Below are 14,569 nucleotides of genomic sequence, written 5' to 3' on the forward strand. Positions count from 1 at the left end.
TTTTAAGCTATGGGAAAATTGACATAATTAGGGAACATTAAATATCTAGAGTAGCTGCAGTTAGTGGGTTAAACTAGCATCAGTCATATTTATTCAGATAAGGAAGGATGTGACTGACTGCATTTCAAAATAACCATTTTCACCATATGCCAAGCGCTGGGAGATCATTAGACCAATGTAGTTCTAGTCCAAGAAGCAAACCCTGTTAATGTACATCAAGTGACACTTTTGCAAGCTAAAAACATTTCAGTCGTAAAGGTTTGGGCTACAATCAACAAACTAAATCAACTTAAATTCTTACATATGAATATATCATAATTAGTAAAATTGTTTTAAATACTAATTTTGTAGGCTACACAGTGCTTACCATACTTCTTAATAATACTTATCATAGTTTGACTTCCTATTAGCCTTAGTAGCCAATAATCAAGCAAAATGTCTCCCTTAGATATTACAGTTGCTTACCTCAATGTGATCAGAAGGATATCCAACTGTGGAGGACCTCACTGCAGGCAAGTCGGATGAAAAACATTGGAAAGTAACAGGACTTGTCTCTGTCATTCCATACATCACCTGATGGGTAAACCATTTGATCACTCATATATGGGCCATACAAAAGTATTATCAGCTGATGGTTAAAACCACCAGACTATTTTCAAACAGAAGACCATTTAATGGCCACACCCTAAATCACCATCACATCTTTAGCCATACCCTTGAATCATCACCAGCTGTTTGTCCCCACCATCTAACCATCATCCTCTATTATCCTAGACTGTTATCCTGTTTCATGATACATAATTAAAAAAAACATTAATTGCTGTTGCACACTTTCAAAGCATCAAATATGTCTAGATCATTTAATCCTCTAAAAGTTTTTTTTTTTGCTTTGTCGCTGTCTCCCGCGTTTGCGAGGTAGCGCAAGGAAACAGACGAAAGAAATGGCCCAACCCACCCCCATACACATGCCTTGATTCAATCCACTGACAGCACGTCAACCCCGGTATACCACATCGCTCCAATTCACTCTATTCTTTGCCCTCCTTTCACCCTCCTGCATGTTCAGGCCCCGATCACACAAAATCTTTTTCACTCCATCTTTCCACCTCCAATTTGGTCTCCCTCTTCTCCTCGTTCCCTCCACCTCCGACACATATATCCTCTTGGTCAATCTTTCCTCACTCATTCTCTCCATGTGACCAAACCATTTCAAAACACCCTCTTCTGCTCTCTCAACCACGCTCTTTTTATTTCCACACATCTCTCTTACCCTTACGTTACTTACTCGATCAAACCACCTCACACCACACATTGTCCTCAAACATCTCATTTCCAGCACATCCATCCTCCTGCGCACAACTCTATCCATAGTCCACGCCTCGCAACCATACAACATTGTTGGAACCACTATTCCTTCAAACATACCCATTTCTGCTTTCCGAGATAATGTTCTCGACTTCCACACATTCTTCAAGGCTCCCAGAATTTTCGCCCCCTCCCCCACCCTATGATCCACTTCCGCTTCCATGGTTCCATCCGCTGCCAGATCCACTCCCAGATATCTAAAACACTTCACTTCCTCCAGTTTTTCTCCATTCAAACTCACCTCCCAATTGAATTGACCCTCAACCCTACTGTACCTAATAACCTTGCTCTTATTCACATTTACTCTTAACTTTCTTCTTTCACACACTTTACCAAACTCAGTCACCAGCTTCTGCAGTTTCTCACATGAATCAGCCACCAGCGCTGTATCATCAGCGAACAACAACTGACTCACTTCCCAAGCTCTCTCATCCCCAACAGACTTCATACTTGCCCCTCTTTCCAAAACTCTTGCATTCACCTCCCTAACAACCCCATCCATAAACAAATTAAACAACCATGGAGACATCACGCACCCCTGCCGCAAACCTACATTCACTGAGAACCAATCACTTTCCTCTCTTCCTACACGTACACATGCCTTACATCCTCGATAAAAACTTTTCACTGCTTCTAACAACTTGCCTCCCACACCATATATTCTTAATACCTTCCACAGAGCATCTATATCAACTCTATCATATGCCTTCTCCAGATCCATAAATGCTACATACAAATCCATTTGCTTTTCTAAGTATTTCTCACATACATTCTTCAAAGCAAACACCTGATCCACACATCCTCTACCACTTCTGAAACCACACTGCTCTTCCCCAATCTGATGCTCTGTACATGCCTTCACCCTCTCAATCAATACCCTCCCATATAATTTGCCAGGAATACTCAACAAACTTATACCTCTGTAATTTGAGCACTCACTCTTATCCCCTTTGCCTTTGTACAATGGCACTATGCACGCATTCCGCCAATCCTCAGGCACCTCACCATGGGTCATACATACATTAAATAACCTTACCAACCAGTCAACAATACAGTCACCCCCTTTTTTAATAAATTCCACTGCAATACCATCCAAACCTGCTGCCTTGCCGGCTTTCATCTTCCGCAAAGCTTTTACTACCTCTTCTCTGCTTACCAACTCATTTTCCCTAACCCTCGCACTTTGCACACCACCTCGACCAAAACACCCTATATCTGCCACTCTATCATCAAACACATTCAACAAACCTTCAAAATACTCACTCCATCTCCTTCTCAAATCACCACTACTTGTTATCACCTCCCCATTTGCGCCCTTCACTGAAGTTCCCATTTGCTCCCTTGTCTTACGCACTTTATTTACCTCCTTCCAGAACATCTTTTTATTCTCCCTAAAATTTAATGATACTCTCTCACCCCAACTCTCATTTGCCCTTTTTTTCACCTCTTGCACCTTTCTCTTGACCTCCTGTCTCTTTCTTTTATACGTCTCCCACTCATTTCATTTTTTCCCTGCAAAAATCGTCCAAATGCCTCTCTCTTCTCTTTCACTAATACTCTTACTTCTTCATCCCACCACTCACTACCCTTTCTAATCAACCCACCTCCCACTCTTCTCATGCCACAAGCATCTTTTGCGCAATTCATCACTGATTCCCTAAATACATCCCATTCCTCCCCCACTTCCCTTACTTCCATTGTTCTCACCTTTTTCCATTCTGTACTCAGTCTCTCCTGGTACTTCCTCACACAAGTCTCCTTCCCAAGCTCACTTACTCTCACCACCCTCTTCACCCCAACATTCACTCTTCTTTTCTGAAAACCCATACAAATCTTCACCTTAGCCTCCACAAGATAATGATCAGACATCCCTCCAGTTGCACCTCTCAGCACATTAACATCCAAAAGTCTCTCTTTCGCGCGCCTGTCAATTAACACGTAATCCAATAACGCTCTCTGGCCATCTCTCCTACTTACATAAGTATACTTATGTATATCTCGCTTTTTAAACCAGGTATTCCCAATCATCAGTCCTTTTTCAGCACATAAATCTACAAGCTCTTCACCATTTCCATTTACAACACTGAACACCCCATGTATACCAATTATTCCCTCAACTGCCACATTACTCACCTTTGCATTCAAATCACCCAACACTATAACCCGGTCTCGTGCATCAAAACCACTAACACACTCATTCAGCTGCTCCCAAAACATTTGCCTCTCATGATCTTTCTTCTCATGCCCAGGTGCATATGCACCAATAATCACCCATCTCTCTCCATCAACTTTCAGTTTTACCCATATTAATCGAGAATTTACTTTCTTACATTCTATCACATACTTCCACAACTCCTGTTTCAGGAGTACTGCTACTCCTTCCCTTGCTCTTGTCCTCTCACTAACCCCTGACTTTACTCCCAAGACATTCCCAAACCACTCTTCCCCTTTACCCTTGAGCTTCGTTTCACTCAGAGCCAAAACATCCAGGTTCCTTTCCTCAAACATACTACCTATCTCTCCTTTTTTCACATCTTGTTTACATCCACACACATTTAGGCACCCCAATCTGAGCCTTCGAGGAGGATGACCACTCCCCGCGTGACTCCTTCTTCTGTTTCCCATTTTAGAAAGTTAAAAAAAAAAAAGTTTTAAACCAGTTTATTAGTTTACCATCTGCTGTCTACAATCATTAGACCATCACCTATGCAAGATCACTCCCACATCATGAAATCACAATCATTTGTTTAATCCAAACATCTACTTGGACAAACCATATGATCATCAATATCTTCTATGCTAAACAATAATGTTATTGCCAGTTAGCGTCAGACCACGAGATGATCCTCACACACATATATCAAGAGACTGGAATCACCTAATAGGCCAAACAAAGAAATTATCACCTATTGGGGCATATCATGATTACCTACTTGTATTGCATGAGAAGGGAGTGTTACACTCATGGTACCCCATTTCTTGAATTTTCTCTACAATCATACATTTCATACTTCTGTATGCTGTCCACATTCATTATTTCATAACTCAGTTCATTATATTCATCCACTACTCTTATACCGTAAAAGTACTTCTTTACATCTATCGTAAGTCTTCTCTTAATTTCATGTTATGCCCTCTGATTGTGTTGTCCCTACATCTTCCAAATTGTTCAATGTCTGCATCATCACTCTTGTGTAAAAACTTGAAAGGATGTAATTAGGTCAATCCTCACTCTCCTTTCTTCCATGCTGGCAAATTCAAATACTCTAGTCTTATCCTTTAACTCAGCTCTCTCACTTCTGGTATTATCTTTGTTGCTCTCCTAAGAACCTTTTCTATTCACTCTTAGTGCTTCTTTCAGCACAGAGACCAAAGCTGAGAAGCATATTCTAGTTTTGGCCTAATGTAGGATGTCAACAGCTTGCTGAATATTTCTTTGTTCATATTCTTGAATGCTATTATAACATATAACAGTTCACAATCTGTCTCCTCTACTACATTATTCTCCTACTATGGGACTGAGGACAAACTATGAACAAAGTCAACCCCCAAGTCCCTCTCAAACAGATTCCTGCAGCTTCCTTCCAATCAGATAATATTCACACAGGCATTCTTTCAATGTATCCCATCCTCATTACACTTACTTAGGCTGAATTTCATAAACTTGTAAGATGATGCAATCTTCCTTGCTTTTCACTTCCCTCTTTATCTTGGCATCATCTGTAAACAATTTCAGATATGACTTTCATCCCTCTAGCCAGTCATTTATATAAATTAAGGAGCTATGGCCCCATGACAGAAACCTGATGCATGCCACCAATGACCTCAACTCATGCATCCTTTGTTCCCTTCCATTAAAATAATCTCTTTTCCATCAAAATAGTCACCCCTTTATTTCTGCCTGAAGATCCAATTTATTTACTATACTATCTCTTATAAGACAAAGTGTCAAATTCTTTCTGGCAGTCCAGATACATACAGTCAATCCACTCTCTTAGACCACTATTTGTCTAAAATAGAGCTCACTCTCTTGTGGAAATTTAAGAGGCTCATTACATATGACCTTCTTAACCTGAAACATAGCCTTTCAATTAAGAATTTTTTCTCTGCACGAAATCATCCATTTGATGATTAATCTTTCTCTTGTAACTTACAGACCACATTTGTCAGGGAGACCAGTGTGTGGTTCACTGCCTCATCCCAGTCCCCTTTCTTATCACAAGAATGACATTTGTTCTCTTCCACTCCCTTGGCACTTTACCTTTTTCCAATGACATCTCCAGCAACACACTGCACATAGTTTGTCAAATGCATCTACACAACTCTTCAGCACAAAGAGAGAAATTTCATTAGGAACATGAGCCTTATTATGGTCAAAACCCTTTAATATTCTACTCTTGTCTTTTAAAAATTATTCTAATGCTTTCTAATACCTTCTCCCCATTCCATCTCACTGGTGTTGTGGCTATCATGACTTCCAATATGAAAACACTTTTGATATTGTCATTTGGTTCCTCACATATTCAAACAGCATTCTCTTTTTTTTTGAACTTGTCATCTGGTTCCTCACATATCCAAACAGCATTCTCTATCACTCTTCCTTCTGAACCCCTTAGACTGATCAGCAGCTCTTTAACAGTTTCCTCCTAATGAATTTATAGAAAAGTTTTGGATTATCCTCTGCTTTATTCACATTCTTTTCAAAGTTTCTTCGTCCCTCCTTTCCTGTCTCTGTACTCATCCTTGCTCTCCCAAACCTCATAAATGCTGGTTCACAGGAGGGTCACCTATATCCTTGTCACAATACATGGCAAAGCTTCTTCCCTTTTAACAAATTTCACTGAGGCACTCTTCCATCTTTCTTACCTTTCTCCCTGTATTCCAGACTAATGGTACCCATGTTCCAATTATTTCATTGTAAATTTCACAGAAACCTAAACTACAATGCCCTGATTCCTAGATATTGTACTCAATTTCCTAGTTTATGTTACCATAGAAAGTGTTGAGTTCTATCAAGTTTCCATGATTAAATTTCCTCTTTGAGTCTGGTTTCATCCCTGCTTTTTTTACATCATGTACTACTTGAGCATTACATGATCCCTTTTTCCATTTGATTTCAATATCCATGCTAGTATGCATACAGACAAGATCTTGTAATGATGAAGTATCAGTCCTCATCTTGGCATGTTCATTTACCTGCTGGTATAAGAAATTTTCCTGTATACACTCTCAAATCTTGTCTTCATAATTCCATCACTATGAGTATCCATATTCCCCCAGTTTGTCATTTTACAACTAAAATTCCCCATTCTTAATACTTTAGCATCTCTGAGAAGTATATGTCTCATTACTTCATGCACTATCTTGATGGTTTCATCATTATTATCATGGGATAATTATTCTAAATGGATAAAATTCTGTGGAAGTTCAAATAATAACACATACCAATATCAATTTGTATTTCTTTCCTACAGTTATCCTTCCCCTTACCACAAAACGTAGTGCTTTCTCTTATTGGGAAGCCCAATTCTTTGTTTTCTCTTTTTCATTGTTATCACATACCCCTCAGGACGAAAAAAGTATTATCTTTGTATTGTAGAAAGCTTTATTTCCATAAATCCAATATGATCCTTAAATTTCAGCACTTTATCATTAAAAATTAATCTACTAGCATCTGTACACATCACTTTCAGTCTAACATTCCTGACCTCTTTATGGTACTGGTGTGGGCACTCTGTTGTCTTGTCTTATTTGCTGTCTTCATTTTTTTCTTATTTCTGGCTGTTTTTGCTTTCTCCCACTCCTTGATCTATCATGTTTGATGAATACTCCACCGAAATCCACCTTGTTTTCAAATTTGTCAGCCTGGCTATCTGGCTCCAAAGCAAAAGTAACCCCAATTGGTCATTTTCTTATATTTTGGTTACAATCACAAATTATTCTTCCATCACAGAAATTCTGTCTGACATTTCTACAGCCTTTAGCAATCTTTTAAAGCTTTTTTTCTAAACCTTTCCTAACTGTCAGATGTATAGTCTTCCAATCATAAAGTAATCAATTGTTTACATTAACCTACCTTTTGCTTCACCAATCTTTCTAAATTTGGTGCTGCCCATTGTTTAGCTAGATCCTTCAACCTCTGTGCCTCTGACTTTCCCTAAAATCTCTCTTTTAGCTAGCAAGCACTGACCCCATATGCTCTGCATCATCCCCTACAGGGCCACACTATAAAATCAACACCATATGCTTAGTCAGACTATACAATCAACATCACATGCTTAGCCTGACCAAGAGTTTTACCATCAAAAGAGCTAGGCTATAAGATCATGAGACCATAAAAAAGTCCACTTTTTCAAGCAGACCATGAGATCAATATCACTTTCTCATCACATTCTGAGTCAGACAATAAAATTATCACCATCAGGGCCAGATCGTAAGATCAGCACCATCTAGGCCAGATCATCAAATCACCACCTACTAATCTTGACCATTATATTTCTATCACTATCTACCATAACATGAGATCATCACCTGAGTCTAACCATGAGATCAAAATCTGCTGGTACATACCACATAACTGCCATTACCTGCTGGGTTAAACAGTAAGATCATATTCATCTGTTAGCCCAGACCATGAGATACCATATCTTCATCACCTAGCCCACATCATAAAATCGAAAATCACTATTACTAACTGAGCCAGACCTTTATAATACCATTACTAACTGAGCCAGACCATGGATAAGATCAAGACTTGCTGGGCCCAGCCATCAGGCCACCATCACATTTTGGACTAGACCAAGAGATCACCATCACCTACTAAGTCACATAATTATATCATCATCCCCTTCTCGGCCAGGCCTTGATATTATCATCAACTTCTGGGCCATATTGTGGATATCATTACTGCTGATAAAAGACTTCATTTTTTTGAGAAATCAAAGATAAGTTTCATGTGAAAATAATGGTAGGATTAGTTCATAGGTCCCCAGCACATACATCAGAGGTAGATGAAGGATTTTATAAGATTACAGAAATTAGCAAAAAAAACAATTCAATCATAGTAGATTCTAACATACCATTTACTAAGTGGTGAGAATCCCTTTCCAGTAGTTCAGGGTAGGGGCTTTACCTATATCTGCTTCACAGTGCCTTGATATAATCAGCTGATAAACCTACTCACACTGAGAATAAATTATATCTAATGTAACTCTAGCTACAAACGAGCACCTCATTAACAATGTTGAAGTCTGAGAAAAGTTTGGTGTAAGTGATCACTGGCGAATTACTTTTGAGTTAACTCAATTTTGCCTGTGATCTTGGTCAACATGCAAGTTGCAAAAAAAATACCAAATTTCAGATTTGCGAATTTTAATGATTTTCACATTGCTCTCAACAGGCAAACTTGGAATGACATTATGAATTAAAGCAATATGAATGTAGCATGAGAGGGCTTTAACAAAACATTCGAAGCAGAGGAGGGAACATTTATGCCAATGCATAGTAGACGTTTTTCTTCCAAAAGCGATGCCAAAATGGTGGACTGATGACAAAAAGAAGTGTCTGTTATCTAAGAAAGCAACACATAAAAACTCAAATAGATCAATAATTAGCATGATAGAGCAAATTAAGTAAGTCTGCAAAAAGAAAATTAGAGACTGAACCTCAAAGTAAAGGTCAGTATAAAGCAAACACTGCTGAAAATAGCATAAATAAACTTGAAGGAGTTCTCAAGGTATGTTAGAGGTAGGAGTCATTATCCAGTTAATTGGTCCATTAATAACTGCAATTGGTAATTTGGTTCACAGCAACGAAGACATGGCAAAAATTTCAAATGATTTTTTTGCCTATGTATTTACAAGTGAAGATATTGTTAATGTCCAGAATCCAGTTCTGAAGTTAAGAGATGTGAAATATGCCTTTTTTTATACCTGACTGCCATTTCCTGCATTAGTCAGGTAGTGCCAAGATCAATGAAGAAAGGACACATCCACTCACATCCATACACAAGTTGTCGTGTAAAACTACAGCTCCTTATCCATAACCAAGGAACACAGACCTTTCCATGGTTTACTCTGGATACTTCACATCCTCTGATTCAGTCCACTGGCAAAACATCGACCCATTATACAAAGTCATTCTAATTCACTCCATTGGGTGTATGCCTTTCACCTTCTTGCATGTTCAAGCTCCGATCACTCAAAGTCTTTTTCCCTCTATCCTTACACCTCCAATTTGGTCTTCTATTCTTTTTCCCTCCACTTTTGACACATACATCCTTTCTGTCAATTTTCCTCACTCATTTTCTCCATATATCCGAACCATTTCAGCACACCCTCTTCTGCCCTCTTAACCATGCTCTTTTTATAACCATACATCTCTAACCCTCTTATTAGTTACTCAGTCAAACCAATTCACACCACATACTGTCCTCAAAATTTTCATTTCTAACACATCCACCCTCTTCCACACATATCCATCTATAGCACATAGCACATGCCTTGCATCCATATAACCTTGTTGGGACTACTAATCCTACAAATACACCTGTTTTTGCCCTCCCAGATAATGTTCTCTCCTTCAATGCATTCTTTACTGGTCCCAGAACCTATGCCCCTCCTCCATCCCAAGATTCACTTATGCTTTCATGGCTCCATTAGCTGCCAAGTCCACTTCCAAAAATCTAAAACACATCACTTCCTCAAATTTTCTCCATTCAAATTCACACCCAAAGCTATTTGTCAACTCTGCTCAACCTAATAACCCTGCTTTTATTGACATTCACTCTCAATTTTCTACATTCATAAATACTTCCAGACTCAGTCACCAACTTCTGAAGTTTCTTATTCGAGTCCACAACAAGTGTTGTATCACCAGCAAAGATTAACTGACTCACTTCCCAGGCCCTTTCATCCCCCACAGACTCATCCCTCTCTAAAATACTCTCGCATTTCCCTCACCCAACACCCCATCCATGAACATACTGAACAACCATGGTAACATTACACACCCCAGCTGCAGACTGACCATGACCATAACAAGGAACTATTCACTCTCATTTCTTCTTACTCATACAAAAGCATTAAACTCACGATAAAAACTTCTTGTGGCTTCGAACAAATTTCTTCCCACACTGCATATTCTTAAGACCTTCCACAAAGAATCTCTATCAACACTATTATATGCCTTCCCCTGATCCATAAGTGCCACATGCAAATCCATCTATTTTTCCAAGTATTTCTCTCGTACATTCTTTAAAGCAAACACCTGATGCAAACATCCTCAACAACTTCTGACACCACACTGCTCCTTCCCAATCTAATGCTCAGTACATATCTTCACCCTCTCAATCAATACCCTCATAGAATTTACCAGGTATACTAAACAATTTCATACTTCGGTAGTTTGAACATTCACCTTTTTCTTCCAAGCCTTTAGACAAAGGTACTATATATGCATTCCGTCAATTCTCAGGCACCTCAACATGACTCAAACATACACTGAATATCCTTCCTTGCCAACAAGTCAACACCACAGTCACCTCCTTCTTAATACTATCCACTCCAGCTGCCTTGCCACATTTCATCTTATACCAGGCTTTCACCACTCTCCTCTCTTCATCAAACCACACTCACCCTGATCCTCTCACTTCACATACCACAGTGACACCCTAAATATGCCACTCTATCATCAAACATGTTAGTGCCCTTCAAAATACTCATCCCATCTCCTCACTTCATCACTACCTGTATTCGTTTACCTTTTTGCCCTCTTCACAGATGTTCCCATTTGTTCACTTCTTCGCACATTATTTACCTCCTTTCAAAACATCCTATTATCCCTAATGTCTACTGATTCTCGCTCATCCCAACTCTCTTTTGCCCTCTTTTTCAACCCCTGTACCTTCTTCTAGACCTCCTGCTACTCTCTCTTACACAATTCCTAATCATTTGCATTCCTTCCCTGCAAGTATTGCCCAAAATGCTGCTCTTTTCTCCTTCATTAGCAACTTTACTTCTTCATCCCACTAGTCACTACCTTTTCTAATCTGCTCACCTCCCTCCTTTCGCATGCCACATGCATTTCTTCCACAGGCCAGCAATACTTCCCTAAATACCACCTTTGCATTCATATCACCCATGACAACCACATTCCTCCTTAAACCCATCTATAAAGTCATTCAAATTTTTTCATAAATGCTTCACTTCATCCTTACCTCACAAAATCTTCACATTCACAGTCACACATACACATACCCATGCAAACTTCATAATTCCAGTCTTTCCTTTAACTTGCAATAATTTTGATCCATTCCATCCATGTTTTATAACAACCTTCCATATCCTCAGTGACAGCACAATTTGCACATCCTTCTCTCCCTCCTCCCTAATACTTTTCATTCATTCCCAACCATACCACTCTTCCTTTCACACCCTCACACAACTTGCAGTCATTACTATGTAAAATTCTTGAATACCTTTGAAGGGAATCATTCATCATCATTTGATGTAAAAGTGACTATAAAACAGTCTCCAGTTTCACACATGCTCCTTCCACTTCTGACAAAGAGATCTTTCTAGTCAGTCCTCCTCTGCTCATCCTATCCATATGTCCAAACTATTTCAACACACCCTGGTAAGACCTCTCAATAAGACTATGATTAACTCTCATATTGCTCTGTGCCTCATACAAATTGCCAGGGACTGCTCAGTACCTCATACAAATCACCATGGACTGCTCTGTGTCTTGTATGAGGGGAATTAGTTCCTGCCCTCATCTGAATTCCCAGTTGATGCATGATTTCATCTCATATCCTTACATGTTACTTGCAACCTAACAACACAGCTTGAAAAAAAAAAATCATATCACAGCCATTCATAAATTCTTAAAGAGTTTGACTGCATTACCATGGCAGGAAAATAGATTTACATGCACACTCGCACACTCCTGTAATTTTCATAATATGGTAAAAAAAATGCATTAGCATTTACACTTTTCATGAAAATAAGGTTCTTTACATCTATTTATGTAAATACTGATCTATGTCTGTAAAAGATTTATATATCTATTTATTATACTTTGTTGCTGTCTCCTGCGTTAGCAAGGCAGCCCAAGGAAGCAGACGAAAGAATGGCCCAACCCACCCACATACACATGTATATACATAAATGCCCACACAAGCACATATACATACCTGTATAAGTATGTATATGTGTGTGTGTGGACATATATGTATATACATGTGTATGTGGATGGGTTGGGCCATTCTTTCATCTGTTTCTTTACGCTACCCCGCTAACGCGGGAGACAGCGACAAAGTATAAAAGAAAATAAAAAACATTTCAACATATACATACATATACATACACAGACATATACATACATACACATGTACATATTCATACATGTTGCCTTCATCCATTCCCGCCGCTACCCAGCCACACATGAAATGACACCCCCCCTCCCCGTGCGTGCACGTGAGGTTGCGCTAGGAAAAGGCAACAAAGGCCATTTTCGTTCACACTCAGTCTCTAGCTGTCATGTGTAATACACCAAAATGACAGCTCCCTTTCCACATCCAAGCCCCACAAAACTTTCCATGGTTTACCCCAGATGCTTCACATACCCTGGTTCAATCCATTGACAGCACATCGACCCCAGCATACCACATTGTTCCAATTCACTATATTCCTTGCACGCCTTTCACCCTCCTGTATGTTCAGGCCCCGATCACTTAAATTCTTTTTCACTCCATCCTTCCACCTCCAATATGGTCTCCCACTTCTCGTTCCCTCCACCTCTGACACATATATCCTCTTGGTCAATCTTTCCTCACTCATTCTTTCCATGTAACCAAACCATTTCAATACACCTTCTTCTGCTCTTTCAACCACACTCTTTTTATTACCACACATCTCTCTTACCCTTTCATTACTTACTCGACCAAACCACCTCACACCACATATTGTCCTCAAACATCTCATTTCCAACACATCCATCCTCTTCCGCCCAACCCTATCTATAGCCCATGCCTCACAACCATATAACAATGTTGGAACCACTATTCCTTCAACATACCCATTTTTGCTCTCTGAGATAAAGTTTTTGCCTTTCACACATTCTTCAATGCTCTCAGAAACTTTGCTCTCTCCCCCTCCCTGTGACTCAATTCTGGTTCCATGGTTCCATCAGCTGCGAAATTCACTCCTAGATATCGAAAACACTTCACTTCCTCCAGCGTTTCTCCATTCAAACTTACTTCCCAGTTTACTTGTCCCACAATCCAACTGAACCTAATAACCTTGCTCTTATTTACATTTACTCTCAGCCTTCTTCTTTGACACACTTTACCAAACTCAGTCACCAACTTATGCAGTTTCTCACCCAAATTTGCCACCAGCGCTGTATCATCAGCGAACAACAACTGACTCACTTCCCAAGCCCTCTCATCCACAACAGACTGCATACTTGTCCCTCTCCCCAAAACTCTTGCATTCACTTCCCTAACAACCCCATCCATAAACATATTAAACAACCATGGAGACATCACGCACCCCTGCCGCAAACAGACATTCACTGGGAACCAATTCCTTTCCTCTCTTCCTACTTGTACATATGCCTTATATCCTCGATAAAAACTTTTCACTGCTTCTAGCAACTTCCGCCCACACCATACACTCTTGATACTTTCCACAGAGCATCTCTCAACTCTATCATATGCCTTCTCCAGATACATAAATGCTACATACAAATCCAATCATTTTTCTAAGTATTTCTCACATACATTCTTCAAAGCAAACACCTGATCCACACATCCTCTACCACTTCTGAAACCACACTGCTCTACCCCAATCTGATGCTCTGTACATGCCTTCATCCTCTCAATCAATTCCCTCCCATATAATATCCCAGGATTACTCAACAGACTTATACCTCTGTAATTTGAACACTCACCTTTATCCCCTTTACCTTTGTACAATGGCAGTATGCATGCATTCTGCCAATCTTCAGGCACTTCACCATGAACCATGCACACACTGAATATCCTCACCAACTAATCAACAACACAGCCACCCCTTTTTTAATAAATTCCACAGCAATACCATCCAAACCTGCCACCTTGCCGGCTTTCATCTTTTGCAAAAGCTTTCACTACCTCTTCTCTGTTTACCAATTCATTCTCCCTGACCCTCTCACTTCGCAC

General features: G+C 39.6%; 1 protein-coding gene across 1 annotated transcript in view; it reads right to left on the bottom strand.

Moving 5' to 3' along the window:
• Positions 1 to 429: 429 nt before the first annotated feature.
• The window catches only part of LOC139754683 (medium-chain acyl-CoA ligase ACSF2, mitochondrial-like), a 70,128-nt gene continuing 55,988 nt past the window's right edge, over positions 430 to 14,569 (bottom strand). The window contains exon 3 of the mRNA XM_071672239.1: positions 430 to 573. Coding sequence (XP_071528340.1) covers positions 445 to 573 — 129 coding nt within the window. The 3' untranslated portion in view covers positions 430 to 444. The remainder of the gene's footprint in view (positions 574 to 14,569) is intronic.

The sequence above is a fragment of the Panulirus ornatus genome, chromosome 17, assembly GCF_036320965.1.
Source record: "Panulirus ornatus isolate Po-2019 chromosome 17, ASM3632096v1, whole genome shotgun sequence".
Taxonomy (NCBI): domain Eukaryota; kingdom Metazoa; phylum Arthropoda; class Malacostraca; order Decapoda; family Palinuridae; genus Panulirus; species Panulirus ornatus.